Source organism: Oncorhynchus mykiss, chromosome 24 (assembly GCF_057628025.1).
Source record: "Oncorhynchus mykiss isolate SJ-2025 chromosome 24, ASM5762802v1, whole genome shotgun sequence".
In the NCBI taxonomy this organism is placed as follows: Eukaryota; Metazoa; Chordata; class Actinopteri; order Salmoniformes; family Salmonidae; genus Oncorhynchus; species Oncorhynchus mykiss.
In genome coordinates, this window is record NC_143045.1 from 3,700,121 (window position 1) to 3,725,466 (window position 25,346).

Here is a 25,346-nt window from a genome sequence, read left to right on the forward strand (position 1 = left end):
TACTTTATAGCTAGCTATATTGTCTCCTAATCCGTCTGAATCATTTCCCAACCAAGATAGGCTAGCGCCTAGGCTGCTTAGTTTGGCTTTGTAAAAGTTTACGGTCAGGCCTATGGTTTTTAACCCCACCCGCCACTGTATGTTATGTGCTGTCTGGTGAGTAACAAAAGGAGAAACGAACAGACCGTTTACATCAGTTTCGAAATCAGCCGGACAGCAAAACAAACACCTGTCTTCAGCGACCTTGTTAAAGCCACTTCCTCCTCACCCACATCCTTAGCAGGCAGCTATAACCAGTAGGCTGCATGTAAGCTAGGAGTGCAAGGAGGAAGTGGCTGTGCAGCTGTAAGTCCTATTGCTGCCTCCCATCATCCCATGTATTCTGCAACGTGCATTTTAATATCGTTGCATGAGATAGTTCCTGAAATAAATGGGGCACCAATATTGATTGCTTATAGAAACCAAACCGGTCTAGACTGATGACACTATCGCATGAGGATTCTGTGTATGTATTATTTTGGTGGGGTTTTTACTCTCCTTGTGAGTGTTATGTTTTGGTTTACTATCCTTGTGGGGACCAGAAGTAAAACATGGAACATTAGGATAAGTGAAGGCATTTTGCTGGTCCCCACAAGAGAAAAAAAAGGCTGTTAGGGGAAATTTGATTTGGAATGGGAATCAATTGTTTTTGTCCCCACAAGTGAGAGTAAAACAAGGTATGTGTGAGTGTGTAACATTGTGTAGAGGGCGGGGTCGGGGTCGGAGTAGTTAGTGACGGGCGGCGCCTAACATGTTGCCCCTTCTTTCCTCCGCTGCGGGGCTGGTAGCCTGAACTTGAACACTGGCTGGTACACAGCGAGCCACGACCCGTCCGTGCCATTGAGCTACACAGTATTCTTATCAACTTGATCAATTAAGTTAGATTCCGATCGAGGGGTGTGGATACACCAGACAAACCTTGCCTGGTGTAATCAAACAGAATGTCCAGACGCAAACAAGGCAGCCGACCGCAACACCTGAGTGCAATTCAAGGTAAACTGAGATGAGGCTATGGCCATAGTTTACTAATAAGAGGTTGGCTATATGCATGTTATGTATTTTATATACGATGTATTTTCTATACGATGTATTCATGTTAAACGTCGCTTTTTTTGGGGGGGGGGGGTCAGTCGGGCTTTGTGGGGTTATGCGCACCTTGACATTGAAGTTAAATCATTGATAAAAGTTATCAAATATATTTTTGTAAAGAGCTGATTTATATATAGGCTACACTCAGCTGTGCAACAAATGAAGTTTAAAATCAATGAAATGTGTTCATAAACTACACATTAAAAGGTGGCTTTAAACATAGGTAATGTTTTTTTTATTTTTTTATCAGGGTTCTTTACTGGCCTGTCTTTTTATTTTCTTCTAGTTTTTCTTTCTGTTCTTTCTTTCTGGGGGGGGGCTGTTTTGAATTATCTCATATTTTTTTGCCAACATGAACGCTTCCTTGTGGGGCAGACCGCGTGTTCTAGACACTGTATCCGTGTGACAAGGCGAGAGAGGAGAGGATACGGTCTGCCCTCACAACAACTCCACTGACCTCTTCCACTTTTAGAGCCGTTTAGTCAAAAAAAATAATCTAGCCTAGATACCCCATACACTTGACTTGTGCGTAGGCCTATGTAGGTTATCATAAAGATATAGTTGTATATCAAAATAACAGGCTCTGCTTATTAAACCGCGGGTTCGTTGATGATATCGTGTTTCTTCCCCCGGTCACTGAGGGCAGGCCTTTGACAAAAACACTGAAAAATGTTAGAAAACATCTCTTTCTCTGTTACCCCAACGAAGACCAGTCGAGCGTGTCTAGTTTGACCACAAGCCTTGACTCTTCAATGGTGTGCGTGCAAACCGCGCCTAGCTTGTCTGCACAAACCGTGAGCAGCACTGAAACAGGAAAGGTTACATTTTTGAGTAACCACCGGTGAGCTACTCAGCGCGACTGTACTGTCTGTACCTGTCCTGTACTCGGCCTAGTCCGGGCAAGTGAAGCCGGTCCAAGCTTTAAGGTGTGTACACGACCATGTTGACTCACTCCCTGCCTCAACTCTCACAAGTCGTTAAAAGAGTGGTGAGGGCCAGTCCAACAGCTCAAACCTGACCAACGGTATTTAACCGTCCTTGTCTTTCTTTGGCTGTCTACTTGGGTCATATATGAGTCATGGACATTTTTTTATTTTGTAGCCTACATTTATGGCGCTATAATGAGAGACTGAAATTGGAAACCAGACTACATCCCTGAGAGGTGCTTAAATCTAAACCACACATTTCATTTTTGAGTAATCTCGTGTTAGACTCAACTGTCTTAGTGATAAATGATTCATTTGGCCTTCAAACCCTGAGTGACTCTGAACGCCTTCAAGTCATGGCCACTCACTTTCTTGCCGATAAACTGGTCAGTTCCTTGCCTTGGTTGTTTCTCTTACTTGAGTAGTTGATGGTTGAGAATGTGTTGACAGGTGTTTTTTCTTTCTCCCAGGCCTTGGGAATGGTATAATTAAAAATATATATATTTCTACTCACAGCACCAATAGAGACAGGAAGCAACGGTGTCAGTGAAGACATGCAACTATGCAGCCTGCCATCTCAGTGAAAGGAGCTGTCAAAGAGTTAGTTAGGGGGAAGTGGTCAGTATCAGCTGACCGGAATAGCTTGACTGCCTCTGTAGCCCTGGTGGAGCGGGTGGGGTGGAGCGGGTGGGGTGGGGGGAAGTGGTCAGTATCAGCTGACCGGAATAGCTTGACTGCCTCTGTAGCCCTGGTGGAGCGGGTGGGGTGGGGTGGAGTGGCGCAGCATCGAAAGTAATGCTTTAAAAAACAGGGAGGGGTTGTTTTTCTCTGAAGGCCATATCAGCAGTTGCCCAATCTACATGGTGTCTGACCACCCACTGTCTCCCTATTGCTGTAGGATCTTACATGATGGACAGAATATTCAAGTTCTTTGTAGTTTCTATTTTCTCAAATGTTCTTCTTGACTCTCTTCGTCTTCCTCTCTCTGTCTTCGCTTCCTTTCCCGTATCACTCCCCTGCCCTAATTTCTTTTTCACTCTCCCCCTCTTCTTTCTCTGACTCTCCCTCACTTGCCTCTCATCTTCTCTCAGATGCCCCTGAGCCCTTGGACGCTGCCATTCCATCGTTGGAGGAGAGGGGGTCCCTTCCCCGGGTCAGGGGTATTGAGGAGGGTCGTGACCTGCTGACCTGTGGGCAGTGCAGCCAGGCCTTCCCTCTCGCCCACATCCTGGCCTTCATCCAGCACAAACAAGGGGGCTGCCGCTCCCGGAATCACGCCCCCAACACCCACACCCCTCCCTCTCCAGCCAACCGGACACAGCGACGCGGTGATGTCACTCAGGTAGAGGCTGGGTTCGTGGAGCTGAGGAGTTTGACAGACATGTCCAGTGGGGAGGAGCATAGTGTGAAGATGGAGGCTAACAGAACAGGTGAGTGCGGGCAGGTTGCTAATTAGTGACTTTTTTTGTTTTGTTGTTTTCTCCCCCCCCCCCCCCTTCTAACAACCGTCCCCCCCCAGTCCAGCTCATTAGCTGGGCGTTGCTGTGCTGAGGAGGCCTCTGTGAGTTAGCGACGCGCTGGGGTAATTGTGTGGAAAGGATAGGCAGCAGTGTTTTGAGGCCATAGGGGGCCCCTGAGGGCTCCGGTGCACCTGAGCTCCCCTCCATCTCCTTGACTCTGTCTCTCTCAGGTGAAGTGGCCAGGTAAACACGTAGGGCAAGGCACCGTGCTCTCTGGCCACGCAATAACACGGCCTGCGCTCACTGGAGGACTGGCTGTGCTAAGCTGAGGGGGACAATGAGATGGTGTCACAACAGGCTGCGGTGTGGTCGTACTACCATTGCAACATGTTTAAAAGGATAATGTCACCATAGTTCTGACGTTTGCATGGCTTCTCGGTGCAAGTATGGGGTGTCCATCAGATGGGCATCCCGATCTGCATTTTGATAGTAAATAGTTGAGTGATACTTCCTCCCCTTGTCTCCTCACCAACGTCTTTACAGAGATGGGAGGAATGGAGACAAGTGAAGAACAGCGACATGACTATTGAGATGCACCCATGGTTTCCTTCCTTGTCTCTCCTACCTTAGAGGCTTTCTACTAGGCATCTGAAGCAGGACTATGTAGGCAGTAAGAGGGGACCTCACAGTATGTATAGGTCATGTATTTAGAAGTGAACAAGCAAGTTCTCATTGTGTGTCTGAACCATAGAAATAGACTCTCTAGATTCTATTTACAGTATATGGTCTGAATGACTCTGATTAGATGAGCTTTAGGGCGGCAGGTAGCCTAGCTGTGAGAGCGTTGAGCCAGTAACCGAAATGTAGCTTGTTCGAATACTCAAGCCGATGAAAAATCAGTTGATGGGGCCATGCGCAAAGCACTTGACGCTCATTCGCACCAGAGGCGCCATCCTTCTATGGCTTATCCTGTAAAACAACACATTTCAATGCACCTATCCAGTGTGTGACAATAAAACATATATATTTTTTAAATGTTTTGTTCATGTGCATATTTTTGGAACTGAGACCCTTAGACATACATACGCACTCTTTCTCTCACACACAGCCACGTGCACTTCCTTCCTTTGTGTAACGCTCAGGGGACTGCTGCATGCTCTGTTTCCGTCTGTCCACGTTTTTCTCTTTCGGTCTCTTCCAGTCCTGCCTGTTATGTTTTCTCTCTCTCTCAACCTGTCTCTATCTCTAGGTCTCTCGCTGCCTGTTTTAAATGTTCTCTCTCTCTCTCTCTCTCTCTCCTGTCTCTCTCAACCTGTCTCTATCTCTAGGTCTCTCGCTGCCTGTTTTACATGTTCTCTCTCGCTCTCTTCTTTCTCTCTCAGCCGCTCTCTCTTTCTAGCTGCTTTTAAAAAAAAAAATCTGTCTGTGTGTAGGTTCTCTTCTCCGTGCCCAACGGCTTACACAACAGAGCTACCCACGTGCACTACACAAGAGCCGTATCTCCAACCAAGCAAAGCAAGATAACTTTTAATTCAACTTTTTAATAGCGAAATGAGTCACTGGTGCATGAAAACGTGTATCTAATGTCGATCGCCCATTTTTTGAATTTAGATGTGTTGTTTAAATTGTTAGGAGGTATTTGTGGAAAAGACCTAGGTTGAACTATTGATATGTACACTACCGTTCAAAAGTTTGGGGTCACAGAGAAATGTCCTTGTTTTTGAAAGAAAAATCACTTTTTTTGTCCATTAAAATAACATCAAATTGATCAGAAATACAGTGTAGACATTGTTAATGTTGTAAATGACTATTGTAGATGGAAATGGCAGATTTTTAATGGAATATCTACATAGGCGTACAGAGGCCCATTATCAGCAACCATCAGCAACTGTGTTCCAATGGCACGCTGTGTTAGATAATCCAAGTTTATCATTTTAAAAGGCTAATTGATCATTAGAAAATCATTTTGCAATTATGTTAGCACAGCTGAAAACTGTTCTGATTAAAGAAGCAATAAAACTGGCCTTCTTTAGACTAGTTGAGTATCTGGAGCTTCAGCATTTGTGGGTTCGATTACAGGCTCAAAATGGCCAGAAACAAATAACTTTCTTCTGAAACTCATCAGTCTATTCTTGTTCTGAGAAATGAAGGCTATTCCATGTGAGAAATTGCCAAGAAACTGAAGATATCGTACAAAGCTGTGAACTACTCCCTTCACAGAACAGAGCAAACTGGCCCTAACCAGAATATAACAAGTGGGAGGCCCCGGTGCACAACTGAGCAAGAGGATAAGTGTCTAGTTTGAGAAACCGGTGCCTCGCAAGTCCTCAATTGGCAGCTTCATTAAACAGTGCCTGCAAAACACCAGTCTCAATGTCAACAGTGCAGAGGCGACTCTGGGATAATGGCCTTCTAGGCAGAGTTGCAAAGAAAAAGCCATATCTCAGACTGGCCAATAAAAGATTAAGATGGGCAAAATAATTCAGACACTGGACAGAGGAACTGTGCCTAGAAGGCCAGCATCCTGGAGTCGCCTCTTCACCGTTGACGTTGAGACTGGTGTTTTGCGGGTACTATTTAATTGTTTTCTTTACTAAAGTAGTATTGCTAATGGTACTGCATAGGTGTGAACATACTATTTTTGTTGTTGTTGCAAGAGATGGCTATTGTATAGCCTAAGAAAGTAGCAAAAATGTGCAGAAAGTCGTTTTGAATGCATTTTATTGACGGGAAGCAATGTCTTGAGCATTTTTTTGGCAACAGTGATATTCTTATACTGTACAATGAGGAATTCAACTACAAAATATTAGCATTTTCCCAATTTTTTAAACCATTGCCCCCACCCACAAGGTGTATAAACAACAACAATAAATATTAATAAAATAATAGATACAAAACAAAAACGTGAAGAACATAAATCAATCAACTCTAATTAGCACATGTAGGACAGTATGCAAGTTTGTGTGCATGGACTTTGCAGATGTATTTATCACATGTGCAGCACACAGTTTGTTTTACAGTCCTTCTTTGGGGGGCAGAATTGTCATCTCCTCCTCTTGCCTGCCCCAGCTGCAGCCTCAGGCGGATCAGAACAAGATTCAGCCCCCTGAACAGCTTTCACAAGCGCTGCTGTGCGGGGGAGGCGCTCCCTTCTTTGAACGTGTGGGGTTACAAGGGCCTTTCCCAGCTCCTCCGGAACACTTATCAGGCATCCAGGTAGGGTTGATCTTGTTCCATATCACGAAGGCATTGTACGAGGACACATCAATTAAGTTATAGAAGATGACCAGGGATCAGCGGGCAGTCGTCCTCCTGCAGCAGTAAGTTCCAGTCACCTTGTCCAGGTTGTTAACGCCTCCTTTGTTGTGGTTGTAGTCCAGGATGATGGCTGGCTTCCTGTCCTCACGATCACTGATCTCAGCCATTTTGCGCAGTGTGCTCAGGAGGACCACATTCGTGTTCCTCTTTGGGAGGTAAGAAACTAGAGTGGTGGTGTTTTTTTATTTTTTTACATGCATCGAATCAGGGATTCGATCTTGCAACCTTTCGGTTACTAGTCCAACGCTCTAACCACTGTGTCTAGTGGGGTGGTGGGGGTGAAGCCAAACTTTGTTTGCGAGGAGTGCAGGGGGGAGCTCAGGCTTGTTCTTTCTACCTGTGCCAACCATGGGGATCTTCCTCTCCAGGAGCTGCTGGCTGAGTTCAATCAGTAGCACATGTAATCTCAATTTCGTGTGCGTCTCTGTGGTTTGTGTGGTGCGTAAATTATTTTATAACTGCCGGGTCAAAAATTTCCCTAAGACAATCTTTGTACCCTGGTGGTGTACAGCTTTCATGGAAATATGAACAAAGGCGATGTTTCACTTTTTCTAATATTGGGGTCACTGTAGGAAAAGTCATAACATTTCGAATTGAAAAAATGTCTCTGCTGTTGAATAGTGGCGGGTCTTTTTTTTTTTTACCCTTAAGACAACACAAGGGTTAAGTAACTCAAGTTAAATGTTTTGTATGTGGTATGATTTGATACAGCACGTGTTGTGCGTCTATCTAAAATCCCTGGTGATGCCAAGCCCGTTAATTTTTTTTCACATTACAACCTGTGTGTTGTGATAATTGCGTTGTTTGCTCTATAACCTGTTAGTTCATATGCCTTTGCGACTGTGGTATATGCAACAAGACCATAAGAAAGACTGTGGCAGAGTAAATTCAACCACACCTTTGTTTAATCAGAAAACCGGAGAGCAACCTCTGTCTGGTGAAGTCCACAAAACATATTGCATGTGACAGACGGTTGGTTACATTACCTACAGCATGGTCAAGCAAGTGTATGTTTACAACATTTTCAGACTACTAAACAACTATTGATTTAGAACTGCGGAGAGTTAGCGAAAGTCGCAAAGAAAACAGGAGCTGCCTGCACCATTTCAACATCATCAAATCCCCTATGCTATGACAAAATATAACATAAAACAATTTAGTCCAATCAACATAAGCTAAATATCATGTGGCTCGCTCTCTTGCTGTGTGCAAGCGTGCGTTCAAGTAGAGAGAACATGTTGACTCACCCTACATGTCGAGAAATGCCAATGCTATCCTCTTTCATGTTGACGAAACGGTCTATGACTCTGTCATACAGTACACACTTTATTTTTTGTTGTTGACCTAGGCTACTTGGCTAAAATGCTCGCTCACTAGCCTAACGTCCTTTTCATGGGCATCAATGTGTCAGTCCAACTAGTTAACACTAGCCTTCTACATCTAGCTACATATTGAACTTCCATCCTCTCAGACTAGGGGAACAATGTATGAATTTATGGTTGGATCAGAATCGCCGTTATAAATCATTAGCCAGTACGGAGAATTAAGTACAAGTCCAAATCCCTATCTCCATTCATGGCTAATTTAGGAAAGGGACAATTTTAGCTAGTTAGCTAGCCAACTGAGGAAAACGACACAACAATATATTTTTTCTGTCTGTGTTTTTCTTTCGATGTGATTGGCGTGAAGCCCAATCCAAACTTCCTGTTGTTTTTTGTGTTTTTTTTTGGGTGCACCAGGACCATTCACAGTTGAGCTTACTCAGTTTAGCACAACACTGATTGGCTATTATTTTATACTTTTTTTTATATAAAGGGAGGCTAAATGCTCGCTGACTTCTCTTGCATTCAATACTACTGGCGGAAACAATGTCATACTCTTTTTGACCAGACAGCATCAGATAGACGGGCTACACATACAGAGACAGAGGGGTGCTGTTTTGCTCGCTCGGCTGTTTTCTCCGGTGCGATACTGTACATTCAGCCTTTTGCGATTTTGAAGGAAAAATATGAAACAGACCAAAGATAAATTATTGCATATTTTTCTGGGTAGATGTTTTGGGGAAGCCTGGCTTCTCTTGGCATGTGAATATGTCTGCTTGAGGAAGATGACTCAAACTGAAAGAGCAATTATCCCCACAGCGGATAGGTGTCCCTTTCACTCTAGAATGTGTATGTGATGGAGAATGGAAGAACGTGATGGAATATAATAACATGTGCGTCTGTCTCCATTTATTTTTATTTATTCGACTTGTTTGTTTTTTCTCATCTCTTACATTATTCCCCCCCCCCCCATTTCAACAGACTCTCGCTTGCCCTATTTCAATCTCCCCCCACACTCTTTTCTCCTCCCTCTTTCTCCCCCGGGAGAGGAGATTCTGCCTACTGCTCGTTAGTGCTCCGAGCCAATCTGCATTTTTAATTAGCAGTTATTGCTTCTGCTTAATATTCAAGTGCTACCCCGGGCCAAATGGGAATCCTTACAAAAAAAAAGATGGAGAAGGAAAGAAAGAGCGAATGAGAAACCGGCTGGGTATTGTGTTTCACTCCAGGAGCCCAAGACAAAAGCCCCCCCTCGGGGAGAGATTTGGAGGGTTAGGGGGGCAGAGGGGTGAGGGGTAGGAGGATGGGTCTGAAGTACAATCCAAGGGGTGACACATTTTTTTGTGGCGTTTCTCGACCCTGCGCTGCGACATCCTCCTTTTTGATCTTTCTCTCGCTTTCCTCATCTCTTTTTTTGTTGTTGTTGCGCTCTCATTCACCCCCCATAAATACACCAACTTCTCTCCTGCTCTACTCATCTCTTCAGGCTAAGTTAAAGGATGTGTCCACCACATCTCCTATCCTCTCCAGGCAGAGCGCAAGAGAGAGAGAGAGGGAGGGAGAAAGAGTTGCTTTCTTTTTCATCTTTTCTCTCCTCCCCCTCCAGTAAAATACAGAAGGATTTTGACTTCAGGAAACATGAAAGAGGCTTATACCAGAGTCGGCTTTGAACCTTTACAAAAAATAGAACTGTTTTCCCCCTCAATTTGAGGATCTTCTTTCCAATTTAGATTTATGCAGAAAGGCCTCATTTGTCAAGCAGGCTGAGTCAGTCCCTGATTTACATAAAGCCTTCGTTTTCTCGGTTCCGCTAATTAGCAATTTGCAGCTTAATTGGAGAGTGGCTCTCGGTTAAGAGACAATGCTAACCACATTTAAAACATTTCTCCAGATGTACTTGACTATCCATCTCCCCTTTCTGCTGGCCTCTGTCGTTCATCTCTCACCTGCTTCTGGTCCCATCAACAGCCTTCGCTATCTCTGAGTCCCTCTCTCCTTGGCTTCTGTCTCCAAAAAGGACGAGAGGCAGGAACAATGCATTTTTTTTCTATTTGAAACTCTGACTACCTTGTCCTGTAGACCTGAACCAGAGGATGTTAAGCACCGTCCCTCTTGCTGTGGTCACTCACTCTTCACCGACTTAACAGGCTTAGTTTCTCTGCACCTATGTACTGCCCTAACCAGAGTGCCTTTTTTCTGTGCCGTGTTCCTTTTATATATCCCAGTATTCTGCTGTCACCGCCTAGCTATCCACAATAGTTCCTACTGTCTGATATGTGCTGTTTTAATAATAAAAAAAACTATTGAGATCCCTTACATTTTTCAGATCAAGGAAATGTTTCTGCTAATGTCGTCTTGGCTTGCTTACTAACTGTGTTTTTTTTTTTCCTGTGGCAGAAGAGCCGTCCTGCTTTACCTGCCAACTGTGTGAGTGTGTGTTGCCCTCTGCCTGGGCCCTGCTCCAACACGCCCAGCACACACACTCTTTTAGTATCTACCAGGAGGACGGGGAGAAGGATGACGAGGAGAAGATGGGAAGAGGGCGTCACCAGCACTCCAAACCTGCAGCTACCCTGGATCCCTGTCAACTGAGCCACACCCTGGCCACTGCCTTCCACCCTTCCATTCTGCGTCTGCCCCGCATCTTCAGTCCTCGTCAGAACCGCAGGCCAGCTTCTCGGGCAAGCTCCATACCTTCCTCCAGAGAACGACAGGCCCTCAACTTCTGTCTGAGAGAGCTGGTTGAGGGCAGTAGCAACACCACCATCCTCACCACTGCTGGAGATCTGGTCACCTCTCCATCGCCGTCCCCCCCGGCCGCCTCTTCCTTCCCCCAGTTCGGACCCGCCCAGGTGGGGTTTCCCTGTGAGCTGTGTGGCCAGGGCTTCCAGTCCCTCCGCAGCCTGTCAGCCCACCGGAGGACCCACTCATGTGAGCAGCCCTATCACTGTGGCTTGTGTGACCAGGCCTTTGCCCAGAGTGGTCAGCTGGCTCGCCACATGAGGAGTCATCGCGGAGAGACGGGTGTGGGTGGAGTGGGCTACGAGGGGGTGGAGGTGGGGCTGGTAGGGGAGGATGAGGGGGGTCGGCAGGGGATGAGAGGGAGATTTGTAATGCAGGGGACAGGAGAGAGGGTGTTGAGTGGAGGACCAGGGGAGAGGGAGACCTCTGAGTTGGACCTATCCCAGTCCAAGCCTCACTCCCCAGGCTCTGGACTGATCCTGCTCGCTTCCCAGCCTGGAGGTCCAGACATGAGCCTGTTCAGGCTGTTCCAACCCCAGGGAGAGGTGGTGGAGGGTCAAGAGGAGCCCCAGCATGCGTCCCCCTACGCCAGCCCTTCAGGGGGGTCACTTGAAAGCGGAGAGACAGGGGGCAGCGGGGAGAGTGGCATCGCCAGCGGAAATTGCACCCCCAAACGTCCGGAGAGGGAGGAGAGGGCTCAGGTAGGGGGGGAGTGGGTGAGCGAGAGGGATGGAGAGAAGGAGTGGCTTGCAGGTGGGAACATCGAGGTGGTCCAGGAGTGGCAGAGGGAGAGTGAAAGGAGAGGAGGAGGAGGAAACGGCGCCATCAGCAGTAACAGTGGTAACAACGATGTGGGATCAGGGAAGAAGAAGAAGGAGGAGGCCTGTGAGTACTGTGGGAAACAGTTCCGGAACAGCAGCAACCTGACGGTGCACCGCCGCAGCCACACGGGAGAACGGCCCTACCAGTGTGGCCTGTGCAGCTATGCATGCGCCCAGAGCTCCAAGCTCACACGCCACATGAAAACCCACGGCGCCCACGGGGCCCGCGCCCCGTTCCTGTGCCAGCTGTGCGGGGTGCCCTTCACTGTGTACGCCACCCTGGAGAAACACCTGAAGAAGGTGCATGGGCTGAGCCATGCCAGAGTCGGGACCTACACCCAGGCCAGTGCAGCTGATGCCAACTGGGCCCTTGTCAAAATGGAGGACGGGTTGGTCATCAAGATGGAGGATGAAGCCAGCACGGACCAGACCGAAAGCAACATGGCTGCCATCGAGGTGGTAGTGGAGGCTGAGGAGAACCAGAAAGGAGAGGTGGATGGTACTGTCAGCCCAGTCGTAGTGGAGGATAGTGTGGGTGAGCTTCCTACTGAAGGCAGTGTGGATGTGGGCTTGGTGTAAACTACGGGTCCAGCATAGCCGTCATTTCACACTTTTGTACACTGACTAAGACATTCAGAAGCACTGGCTTGGACTCTCAATCATTCCAACCACTTTGACCAACATAAATATCCATATAAATGTAATGAACCTTTCCTAGCACTCAACTGGGGATCAATTCCAACTGGAATCTAGGTACCACCCTGCTCTCCTCTGAATTCCCTATCTGTGCAATGCTGAGGTACATCACGTCTCGCCAGAGCTGACAATTAGCATATGCAAATCCACCTACTTAGACCACAGCACAAAATCCAGACATGCAATGGAAAGGTGGAGGGCAAACAGGACTTGAGAACAGGAAGTCATACCACCACAGTCCACCAGAACACAGGAAGTTGATCACTATGCTCCAGCAGAATATAGGAATTGGACACCCGTGGTCAATTGATTGGTTCACTCACTCAACATAATGATGATTACCAATCTGAACTGTCAAATGTAAAAAGGGTTTAATTGTTTTTATATTTTTTATATGTAGTGGCAAGAGATTGCGACAATAGTGAGGCTTTCATATCCTGTTCCGTTGCTTTGGTGACAACTGGGATGGTGGTCGTTTCACTCTGTGGATGAATGAAAGACTAGTTGTTTGGACGGAGACGGGGTCAAAGGGGAAACGAAGCCAAGCATAGATTGCCTGTCGTTTCTCTGTCCTTCTAAATGTGCTTCTATGTCACAACACTTGCCACTTAATGTAAAGTTTGAGGCTCACGAGGCCCAGCAGCATTGTGTTGTTGTTCTCTGTGTATGGATGTTATTTTTATATATGTGTATACGTCTCATCTGCTGATTTCCTGAATTTCTATGCATAAAACAAACTGCAATTTAACTTCATATGAAACTTGTGAATTTCTTTATTTTTGTGCTTGATAATTGGGGGGGGTCTTTTTCCTTTGTTTCCTTTTTTTAATTTTTTCGCTGAACTGCTTGAAGCTTAAGCATGCATGTTTTGCTGCCATTTAAAATGTTTTCTGTTTTCTTTTGCCTGTGTGCTTTTAAAATTTGTCCTTATTTATGAACACTGCATGTTAGTGGTTGGCAAATGAAAAGTCTATCTACTGCTAAACTACAGGGTGGAGAGCTACAGTGAATGGCTTGTTGATAGGTGGGAGAGTTTTGTGGGTAACACCGAATGAGCACTTGTGTATGTGTCTATGTTTACTCTGTGTGTGTGTGTGTGTGTGTGTGTACAGGGGAATTTTTTGGTAACACTTGACTTGAACCTTCGGTCAAATGCCTAACTAACTACATCCGAAACATGACGTAACAAGTCATAAGCAAGCTGTTTTATGTGCATGGAAAGTGAGCCTATGCCAACAACAATTATGCAGCTAACATTTAGCTACATTTGCCATTGTGGCTGAGAACATGCTTTGAGTGACGTGTCACCAACTAATTTCTGACTACTGTGATTTACATGATCATTATTGATGTCTATATACACTGATGGCAGGGAACCCTTCTTTTTGGACACTTTGAAAAACAAATTCTATGCTTTGTGTATGACATGTAGTGACAGGGTAAAATGTGAATGATTGATGAACATGAGCGGAGTATACTTGTTCAGGGACCAATGTTATGTACGTAAAATGGCACTCCTACATGTAGATGTCGTTGCCGTTTGTTATCATCAATTGACTGTATGCTGTATGCCTCAAACTCATTTTCCCAGCATTCCTGGTTTTCTCTGTCTGTGCTGACTGCAATGAGGTTAACTATGCCACTGTCTTTTTGTAAACTTGATACCATTTTGTCATTGACCTGGTCATTAAAGATTTGAGGCAAAGTGATCTCGTGTGTGTGTGTGTGTGTGTGTGTGTGTTTTGGTCTCCGTGTAGGAATGGCGAACCCGCTCCTGAAGGTCAAAAGCAACAAACGTCAGACGGATGTAAACAAGCATAGAGGGTCCTTGATCCAGTGCTCTGACATTAAACATTCATAACTCGGGATGACTGGAGTCAGTCCACAGAGAAACGACCCGCACAGATCAAACGCCAATCGGAGGGAGTTTCTTAAAGGAGGTGACGTGACTCAATCTGTAGGCCAGTTTAACTTTACGTAGAAGGCTACATAGCCAGGGAATTGGGACGGGTATGAAGGCTACATATCCAGGGGAATTGGAATGGGACGGGGGCAAGCTGTAAGGTTTCTAGGGGTAGGGGGTACTGGGTGCCAGGGGGTTGCGCTCACGTAATTGCGGACTGCATTTTGGGGGCACAAAAATCCCTGCGCCAGCATCCTATGGCCATAGCCCTGCCCCCTCTAATGAGAAGGCAGCTCTATGATCCCTATAGCTCATTAACAGCAAGCCATTTTTAATGAGCTTTCAGCATGGCCGGTGGGAGGGGTGGGCACCAGATGCGCACACGCCCCCCACTACCGATTTCTATTGTGTAGGGGAGAATAAGGAGGGAATGAAGAGAACCAAAGCCGTTCACTGGACCAGACCCAGAGGAGTTGGTCTGCTCTTCTCCCCAAAGAGGGTCAGAGGGCAGGTACCACACAGGTGTGGGACAGGTAACCTCCTGCACTTCTCCCCTTGGACCCAGGGTAGGTACGCTACGTGGGCACTCCTGCACCATTTGGTGTCCGTATGCACCAAATTACGTAAGGTAAGGTGATACACAGCAGTGCAGTAGCCACCACGGCAAATGCTTACCTTCCCACCCCCAACTGGTCTTTGTATTCCTGCCAGCCACCTCCAGTCCACACCTCTGTACCGGAGCAACGATGACCAACCCCGACCCTGCTCCGTTCACACTGGGTCAGCCAATCACCTCTCTGGACTTTATCAGCCACAGGCCGTCGGCCAATAGAGCAAGGCAGGGTGCGGGGGAAATCATCAGCTGACCGTGTGTGTGTGTGTCTGACCAGAGCCCAGCCCTGGGGCGGCGGTGGCATGGACTTTGAGATCTAATAGCCGTGTCTCAGCTCGACAGAGAAGGCTTTTGTTGGGCCAGGACAGGGAGAGGGGTTATAGGAGGACGGGCTCATTGTAATGGCTGGAATGGAATTTATGGAACGGAGTCGAACACATCAAACCATGGGACACCTCGTGTTTGATGTGATTGACGTTCCATTTACTCCAGCCATTACAATGAGCCCGTCCTCCTATAACTCTTCCCACCAGCCTCTTCTGGTTGGAAATGTTTGGAACATTTAATGTCTTACCTGCAGTAAAATGGCCAGAAAGCCATCAGGGTTGTGCAACGAGCTTCCTGTGTGTGTGTACAAAATACTAACAGCTGAACCAACTGAAGTGTTTATAGAGCTAGCAGCACCGTCACGGTTACCTTCCCTGCCTTATGGCCATGCAGTCATGGGATTCATTCTTGATATTGTCTTTGACTCTTGTTATTAGTATAATCTCAAGGGGTAAACAGGGACACATTGTCGTATTGATAAGACATCCAATTCTGAAAGTTGCCACGAATAGCCCAGACAGACATGCAGGTCTGTGATACACTGTGGTATTGTATGGGGCAGGCCTGGAGCCACAAACATGCCTCTACCTTATATTAGAACTAAGGTTAGGCTTTCTCATGTAAAAAGCCAATTAACTTCTCTTAATTATATTTAACGTCTGCCATCCAATCCTCCTCCCCCATGACTCCCTCTTTGCCTCCCAGAACGGAAAAGGGGGGTACAGTTTAGAAGGCAAGGCAGGGGTGAGGGTTCACACCAAAGGGGTGAGGAGAAAGGGGAGAGATGCGTTTGGGAATGAATAGGCTAAGCCTTCGTTCCCACAACCTCCACCTCCCTCCCTCCAACAAAGACCACAACGTGAAACCTAAACCCTGGAATTAAACTCCCCCACCGTCTGCCCTCCCCTCCATCACCTAACTCTCCCAGTGAGAGTGTGAGAGGATGGGTGAGAGGCGACGCGGTCCCAGCCGTCAATCCAGTCTGTGCCGTTCAACACCTCCACATAATGAGCAGGGGGGAAACAATGCATTCAGATGGTGTCCATTCTTCAAGGGTTATATAATGATATTGAATGGCTGGGGAGGACCGTATGAGAGTGGCCTTGCCGGGCTTCTATGGGGAATAATCATGACAAGGTGGGAACGCTGTGATACAAGGTTATGATAAAAACAGGACAGGACGTCTATTGATGTCTGCCATTTAGGTGGTGCACACAGCAAACCTCTAGGATCTACAGGATTTCAATGGACCCAACTGCCTTTACACTGAAGCCTGACGTTCACCAAAATGGCTAATATTACCAGCATTAAGATGTGAGTCATGTCCTCGAGTACAGTTTCAGTGAATAGCCTAACTGAACATCTGTGTCTGCCTGATTCCCTTCAGTGAATTGTAGCCTACTACACTGATCGTACGTCATAGACGCCATCGTCTCCATCTCCCAATTCATGGTTTACGGCTCGTACTCTTTGCCAGGACCCACAGTGGTCCAAACCTTGCTTAAAACTTGGAGCGTTTAAACGTTTTCTTTATTTTCACTATTCGTCACGCCTGTAATGTGTCATGTCTTTTTTTGCTCTATTGACACTGAACATATTTGCTGAAATTCTCTTTGGAGTACTGTCATTTCAGTGGAAATTCTCATTTGAACCTCTTCCACTCACCTCAATACACCCTTATGACCAGCATAGAGAAAGAAAGAACGTGATATTCTAACCCGCACCTTCAGTCTCATTCCTCCACTAGCTACCTCATTAATAAAACCTCCACTGCCACCTCCACCCACTCAATAACAAGCAGTCTGTTAACACTTCCAACGCTTGACACACATGACCATGTTCCCTCTGCACCTGGTTATAAACCTCTCTCTCTCTCTCTCTCTCTCTCTCTCTCTCCCTCCCTCCCTCCCTCCCTCCCTCCCTCTCTCCACACCTGAGGGCCAGTCACAGGGTCATTCTAACTCCCCAGCAACACATGAGAGAACTGGAAGAACTAGCTCCTCTGACCCCAGATCCATCCTTCCAGGGTTCTGTGACAGACATAAACGCATGCACGTGCACACACACACACACACACACACACACACACACACACACACACACACACACACACACACACACACACACACACACACACACACATAGCCTAACTGCCATGACCTGGCATTACCTGGATGGCCAGCTAAGTCAGCTCTAAGGAGAGTAGCCCTTGATTCGTGCCGGGAGAAGGAGGAGTTAGCGATGGTTGTGGATAACTCTGGTGTCGACCGTTCATCTGAGCGTGTCAAAACACATCTGTTTTTAGAATTAATATTCTTTGGATTTTCAGATGCAAAGACGTCATGTACCGCGTAGGCAGTGTCGGAAGGTTCATATTCTTGATAATTTCCTAACGTCTGTGCTTTGCGTATGGATAAGCACATGAAAATGCATACAAGACTGTCCCTCACCCTCCCTTTGGCAAATCTGACCATAACTCTATCCTCCTGATTCCTGCTTACAAGCAAAAACTCAAAACAGGAAGTACCAGTGACACGCTCAATACGGAAGTGGTCCAATGAAGCGGATACTAAGATAAAGGACTGTTTCGCTAGCACAAACTGGAATATGTTCCTCAGATCCTCAAAAAGTTATACAGCTGCACCATTGAGAGCATCTTGACTGGCTGCATCACCGCCTGGCATGTCAGCTTCTTGGCATCTGACTGCAAGGCGCTACAGAGAGTAGTGATTACGGCCAGAATATCACTGGGGCCAAACTCCCTGCCATCCAGGACCTCTATACCAGGCGTTGTCAGAGGAACGCCCTTATAAATTGTCAAAGACTCCAGCCACCCAAGTCATAAACTGTTTTCTCTGCTACCGCACAGCAAGCGGTACCGATGCACCAAGTCTGGAACCAACAGGACCCTGAACAGCTTCTACCCCCAAGACATAAGACTACTAAACGGGACTCTGTAGTGGTACCTCATGTACTGGTACCCCCCTTCCAAAAGTATTCACACCCCTTGACTTTTTCCACATTTTGCTGCGTTACATCCTGAACTTAAAATGGATTCAATTGTGATTTATTTTTTTCACTGGCCTACACACTTTGAATAATGTCAAAGTGGAATTATGTTTCTTAAATTTTTTTACAAATGAATTATAAATGAGAAGCTGAAATGTCTTGAGACAGTAAGTATTCAACCCTTTTGTTATGTCAAGCCTAAATAAGTCCAGGAGTAAAAATGTGCTTAACAAGTCACCTAATAAGTTGCACAGACTCACTCTGTGTGCAATAATAGTGTTTAACATGATTTTTGAATGACTACCTCATCCCTGTACCCCACACATAAAAGTATCTGTAAGGTGCCTCAGTCAAGCAGTGAATTTCAAACAGATACAACCACAAAGACCAGAGAGGTTTTCCAATGCCTCACAAAGAAGGGCACCTATTGGTAGATGGGAAGAAAGAAAAAAACAGAGATTGAATATCCCTTCGAGAATGGTGAAGTTGTTAATTACACTTTGGATGGTGTATCAATACACCCAGTCACTACAAAGATACAGTCATCCTCCTTCCTAACTCATTTGCAGGAGAGGAAGGGAAACACTCAGGGATTTGGTGACATTAAAACAGTTACAGGGTTGAATGGCTGTGATTGAATAAAACTGAGGATGGATCAACAACATTGTAGTTAATCCACAATACTAACCTAATGGATAGAGTGAAAAGAAGGAACCCTGTCATTTAAAAAACAAATCCAAAACCTGCATCCTGTTTGCAACAAGGCACTAAAGTAATAGTGCAAAAAATGTGGCAAAGCAATTCACTTTTTCTCCTGAATACAAAGTGTTATGTTTGGGGCAAATCCAATACAACACATTACTGAGTACCACTCCATATTTTCAAGCATACTGGTGGCTGCATCATGTTATGGGTATGTTTATAATAATTAGGAACTGGGGAGTTTTTCAGGATAAAAATTAAACGGAATGGAGCTAAGCACAGGCAAAATAATAGAGGCAAACCTGGCTCAGTCTGCTTTCCACCAGACACTGGGAGATTAATTCACCTTTCGGCAGGACAATAACCTAAAACACAAGGACAAATCTACACTGGAGTTGCTTACCAAGAAGACAGTGAATTGTCCTGAGTGGCCGAGTTAGTTTTAAATTAAATCTACTTGAAAATCTATGGCAAGACCTGAAAACGGGTGTCTAGCAATGATCAACAACCAATTTTTAGAGCTTGAATATTTTTTTTAATGGGCAAATGTTTCACAATCCAGGTGTGGAAATTTCTTAGAGACTTACCCAGAAAGACTCACAGGTGTAATCGCTGCCAAAGGTGCTTCTACAAAGTATCGACTCAGGGGTGTGAACACTTATGTAAATGAGATATTGCTCTATTTCATTTTCAATAAATCTACAAAAATGTATAAAAACATGTTTTCACTTTGTCATTATGGGATGTTTTGTGTAGATGGGTGAGAAAAATATATATTTAATCCATTTTGAATTCAGGCTGTATCACAACAAAATGTGGAATAAATGTGGAATAAGTCAAGGGGTATGACTACTTTCTGAAGGCATTGTATATATATAGATATATATATATATATATATATATATATATATATGTCACGTTCTGACCTTAGTTCCTTTTTTATGTCTTTATTTTAGTTGGTCAGGGTGTTGTCACGCCTTAGTATTTTGTGTTTTCTTTATTATTGTGGTTAGGCCAGGGTGTGACATGGGTGATTATGTGTTTGTCTTGTCTAGGGGTTTTGTAGATTTATGGGGTTGTGTTTAGTATAGTATTCTAGGTAAGTCTATGGTTGCCTAGAGTGGTTCTCAATCAGAGGCAGGTGTTTATCGTTGTCTCTGATTGGGAACCATATTTAGGCAGCCATATTCTTTGAGTTTTTCGTGGGTGATTGTTCCTGTCTCTGTGTTTTGCACCAGTTAGGACTGTTGTCACGGTACGTTTTTGTAAATTGTTCGTATAGTCATCTTTCATTGAAGATGTTTATGAATAACCACGCTGCGTTTTGGTCCTCTTTCACCAGAAAACCGTAACAGGTGTGAGTTGGGGTGGGCATTCTGTTTTTCTATGTTTTGTTCTGTTATAGTCTGTGTTTGGCCTAGTATGGTTCTCAATCAGAGGCAGGTGTGGAGGAGCAGGACCAAGCGGTGTGGTGACAGGCAGCGGCAGCAGGAGCAGGGCAAGGAGGAATGGACATGGGATGATGTGTTGGACGGCAAGGGTTGCTACACTTGGGAGGAGATCATGGCTGGAAGAGATCGCCTCCCATGGGAACAGGTGGAGGCACTTAGGAGAGCAGAGGCAGCCGGAAAGAGGAGCCGGCGATACGAGGGGACACGGTTGGCAAGGAAGCCCGAGAGTCAACACCAAAAATGTCTTGGGGTGGGGGGCACACAGGGAGTATGGCGAAGCCAGGTAGGAGACCTGCGCCAACTTCCTGTGCTTACCGGGGTGCTAGAGAGACCGGGCAGGCACCGTGTTATGCTGTGGAGGGCACGGTGTCTCCAGTGCGGGTGCATAGCCCGGTGCGGTACATACCAGCTCCTCGTATCGGCCGGGCTAGAGTGGACATCGAGCCAAGTGTCATGAATCCGGCTCTACGCATCTGGTCTCCAGTGTGTCTCCTTGGCCCGGCTTACATGGCACCAGCCTTGCGCACGGTGTCCCCGGTTCACCTGCATAGCCCAGTGCGGGCTATTCCACCACGCCGCACTGGCAGGGCGACCGGGAGCATTCAACCAGGTAAGGTTGGGCAGGCTCGGTGCTCAAGAACTCCAGTGCGCCTGCACGGTCCGGTCTATCCAGTACCACCTCCACGCACCAGCCCTCCGGTGGCAGCTCCCTGCACCAGGCTTCCTGTGCGTGTCCTCGGCCCAGTACCACCAGTGCCAGCACCACGCATCAGGCCTACAGTGCGCCTCGCCTGTCCGGCGCTGCCGGAGTCTCCCGCCTGTCCGGAGCCGCCAGGATCTGCCAGAGCCGTCAACCTACCTGAGCTGCCCCTCAGTCCCGAGCTGCCCCTCAGTCCCGAGCTGCCCCTCAGTCCCGAGCTGCCCCTCAGTCCAGTGGGGCTCTTTGTTAAGATTAGTAGGCCAAGGTCGACGGCGAGGGTCGCCAATCTAAGGACGCTAAGGAGGTGGACAAAGACTGATGGAGTGGGGTCCAGCGCCAGAGCCGCCACCGTGGACAGACGCCCACCCAGACCCTCCCCTATGGGTTTAGGTGTGTGGCCAGGAGTCCGCACCTTTTGGGGGGGGGGGGGGTGTACTGTCACGCCCTGGCTTTAGTATTTTGTGTTTTCTTTATTATTGTGGTTGGGCCAGGGTGTGACATGGGTGACTGTTTGTCCTGTCTAGGGGTTTTGTAGATTTATGGGGTTGTGTATAGTATTCTAAGTAAGTCTATGGTTGCCTTGAGTGGTTCTCAATCAGAAGCAGGTGTTTATCGTTGTCTCTGATTGGGAACCATATTTAGGCAGCCATATTCTTTGAGTATTTCGTGGGTGATTGTTCCTGTGTCTGTGTTTTGCACCAGTTGGGACTTATCGGTTTTCACGTTACGTTTATTGAAAATTGTTCATATTTTCATGAATAACCACGCTGCATTTTGGTCATCTCTTTCACCAGAAGACCGTAACAGGCGTGAGTTGGGGTGGGCATTCTATGTTATGTTTTGTTCTGTTATTCTGTGTTTGGCCTAGTATGGTTCTCAATCAGAGGCAGGTGTCAGTCGTTGTCTCTGATTGGGAGCCATATTTAGGTAGCCTGTTTTCTATTGTGTTTGTGGGCGGTTGTACTTTTGTTATTTTGTTCAGTGTGCTGTTTATTTATTAAATATCATTATGGACACTTACCACGCTGCACATTGGTCTGATTCTTGCTACTCCTCTGAAGAGGAATTCCGTTACTATATACATACACACATATGTATGTGTGGCAAGAAAGTATGTAAACCCTTCGGAATTACCTGGATTTCTGCATAAATTGGTCATAAAATCTGATCTTCATCTAAAGCACAACAATAGACAAGCAGTCTGCTTAAACAAATAACACACCAACAATTCTAAGTTTTTATGTCTTTATTGAACACACCGTAAAAAATAATTCACAGTGCAGGGTGGGAAAAGTGTGTGAACCCTTGGATTTAGTAACTGGTCGACCCTCCTTTGGCAGCAAAAACCTCAACCAAACTTTTTCTGTTGCGGCTCAGACCTGCACAACGATAAAACAACTATTTGTAATCTGAGATCTTTTGTTCAGGCATGGTTCACATCAGGCAATGCTTCTTGTGAATAGCAAACTCAAATTTTGTGAGTTTTTATAGGGCAGAGCATCTCTAACCAACATCTCCAATCTCATTGATTGGACTCTAGGTTAGCTGACTCCAATTAGCTTTTGGAGAAGTCATTAGCCTGTGGGTTCACATACTTTTCCTAACCTACACTGAATGTTTAAATTATGGATTTAATATAGACAAGAGAAATACAATAACTTGTGTGTTATTAGTTTAAGCAGACCATTTGTCCATTGTGAATTAGCTCAAGATCAGATTTGATGACCTAGATTTCTGCATAAATTTGTCATTTCAAAGGGTTCACATTTTTGTTGGCATTGTATATAATTATTTAAACGAATTCTGGTTTCTTTATTGGGAAGGGCCCATAAGCATTTCACTGTTAGTCTACATCTGTTTACGGAGCATGTGATAATTTGGGTGTACTTTTCGTATCGATGCCAATAGTCTGTCAGATTGGGAGCTCTAGTCAAAGCTAACAATCTAACTAGCTACCTTCCTGAGAGGAGCTTGTTCTGATAGGTAAGCTTTGCATCTCTTCAACTGATGACACATACAAATAATGGAAATGTTGTCCTGCTAGCTAGTTTTTACAACACTGTTTGTACATAATGATAGTGAACTGTACAACTAACGTAGCTAAAGTAAGTTAATAGTAATCTGTCTTACTATCTGATTGTGTGCTGCCTTGAATTATGCAAGTATTTGCATTGGATTGCAGTGATTAGAAACAACCCAGGGACCATAGTCCATCTCAACTATACCCGTGACCCATTTGTACTGCAAGGTAGCTAGTTAGCTAAGTAAAGATGACTAAAACTACCCCTTTTATATACCCACTTGATCTACTGATACCTGTGTGTTTTCTGTATTGCATCCCTCCACCTCCCCGTTCTACTCTCCTCTACTCCCCTCTTCCTGTTTACACTGTTCTAGTTCTACGGAATCTACAGAGGGGTTCTGCAGCGCCAGACAGCAGGGTACCTCCAGGGCTCCTTTCCCAACATCCAAAGTCCTCCCCCCTGATCTACCCAACATCAGACAACCAACCTTCATCAAGATGCGTCATACTTCCTACATTTCATCTACCGCCGTAACATTCTGGTAAAGTTTTTTTCTCTGTACAGCTTCCCTAAATGTTTTTCAGTTGTAGGTGTGTGTGTGGGTGTGTGTGTTATTAACGTGCGAAACAATGGTTTTAAAATAACGTTTTGTATGTTACTGTTTCTGTTATGAATGTGAAATGTCACAGGGATGTATTTTTATTATACAATTATTTTTGAACTGTCATTTTCATGCAGTATCTATGATTTAGTTTTATTGTCCCTTATGCTTGAGACTCATTGCCTTCAGATATCAAGTAGGCTGTTCATCACAACCCACCGTCATTTTCATGTAGTATTTATGATTTACCTTTACTGTCCCTCATGCAGACGACTCATTGTCTCATCCGACAGTTCACACATCACACAAATCAATTCACTTCTTGCAGTTTAAGAGCCCAAAGCCCAAGACCTGAACACAACTGCAGGCCAAAGTACTAGACAGCATACAGTACCACTACCACACGACCTTAAGGAGATCACAAATATCATGGACACATTTTTTAAAATTTATTTAACCTTTATTTAACTAGGCAAGTCAGTTAAGAACAAATTCTTATTTACAATGACGGCCTAACGGGGAACAGTGGGTTAACTGCCTTGTTCAAGGGCAGAATGACAGATTTTTACCTTGTCAGCTCAGGGATTCAATCCAGTAACCTTTCGGTTACTGGCCCAACGCTCTAACCACTAGGCTAACTACCGTCCCACATTAGTACTAGTGGATATACGGAGGCAAAAAAAAAAACGGACCTAGTGAGATATACATGTAGGAGACTTAATCAAGCTATCAATCTTCAATCATTTTTGTCATTCTCTCGGGCACCAAAAGTTTAAAAAAGTATTGATAGGAGACAGAATGCGATCGGACCACCATCTAATTAGCCTCCACATAACTCTTACAGAATTTCCATGTGGACGGGGGTAATGGAAATGTAATCAAGGCCTACTGGATGACAATTTGTTCTTAACTAAGACAAAATCATTTATAACTGAATTTTTCACCCACAATATACAGGTACAGCAGATCCCCTTACTGTATGGTACCCTTCCAAATGTGTCTTCAGAGGCCATGCAATGCTCATCTTTAAAACAAAGCCGTTTCGGTCAAAAGAGTTTAGACTGCCTCCCAAGTGGCGCCACTACAGAACCGGCTTCAATCCCAGGCTGTGTCATAGCAATTGGTCCAGCATCGTCCAGGTTAGGGGAGGGTTCGGCCGGATGGGATTTCCTTGTCCTATCGTGCTCTAGCGACTCCTTGTGGTGTTCCGGGTCCTTGTGGCTGACTTCAGTCGCCAGCTGGATGGTGTTTCCTCTGACACATTGGTACGGCTGGCTTCCGGGTTAAGCGAGGAGTGTGTCAACAAGCAATATTGTTTGTGTTTCGGAGGACACATGGCTCTCGTCCTGCGTCTCTCCCGAGTCCATAGGGGAGTTGCAGCGTTGGGACAAGACTGTATCTACCAATTGGATACCATGAAAAAGTGGTAAAAATAAATAAATATAAAACAATATATAAAAGTTTAGACTAACAAAGGAAATAGAGGAACTAACTGAACAGGTAGCTGGTAATACAAACGGTACTATAGAGGTCAGAGGAAAAACAAAAAGAACTTGAGGAACTTATTCATGAACGATCAAGTGTAATTTATTACAAAAATAAA

The 25,346-nt window shown here is 45.6% G+C and overlaps 1 protein-coding gene across 2 annotated transcripts; it reads left to right on the top strand.

Moving 5' to 3' along the window:
- Positions 1 to 322: 322 nt before the first annotated feature.
- znf296 (zinc finger protein 296) lies at positions 323 to 14,122 on the top strand. Of its 2 annotated transcripts, XM_090218115.1 has the most exons (4): positions 774 to 1,032; positions 3,146 to 3,484; positions 6,890 to 6,987; positions 10,552 to 14,122. In XM_090218115.1, exon 4 carries the CDS (start codon positions 10,686 to 10,688, stop codon positions 12,294 to 12,296), a length of 1,611 nt encoding a protein of 536 aa, XP_090074241.1. In that variant the 5' UTR covers positions 774 to 1,032; positions 3,146 to 3,484; positions 6,890 to 6,987; positions 10,552 to 10,685; the 3' UTR covers positions 12,297 to 14,122. The 2 variants fall into 2 exon arrangements, with proteins under 2 accessions (XP_090074240.1, XP_090074241.1); XM_090218114.1 differs by lacking the exon at positions 6,890 to 6,987 and having other exon boundaries at positions 323 to 1,032.
- Positions 14,123 to 25,346: the final 11,224 nt, after the last annotated feature.

Coding starts and splice junctions, on each gene's coding strand:
- znf296 (XM_090218114.1), top strand. CDS start 981: ATGTCCAGACGCAAACAAGGCAGCCGACCGCAACACCTGAGTGCAATT. Junction 1,033..3,145: donor ACACCTGAGTGCAATTCAAG/GTAAACTGAGAT, acceptor ATCTTCTCTCAG/ATGCCCCTGAGCCCTTGGAC. Junction 3,485..10,551: donor GATGGAGGCTAACAGAACAG/GTGAGTGCGGGC, acceptor TTCCTGTGGCAG/AAGAGCCGTCCTGCTTTACC.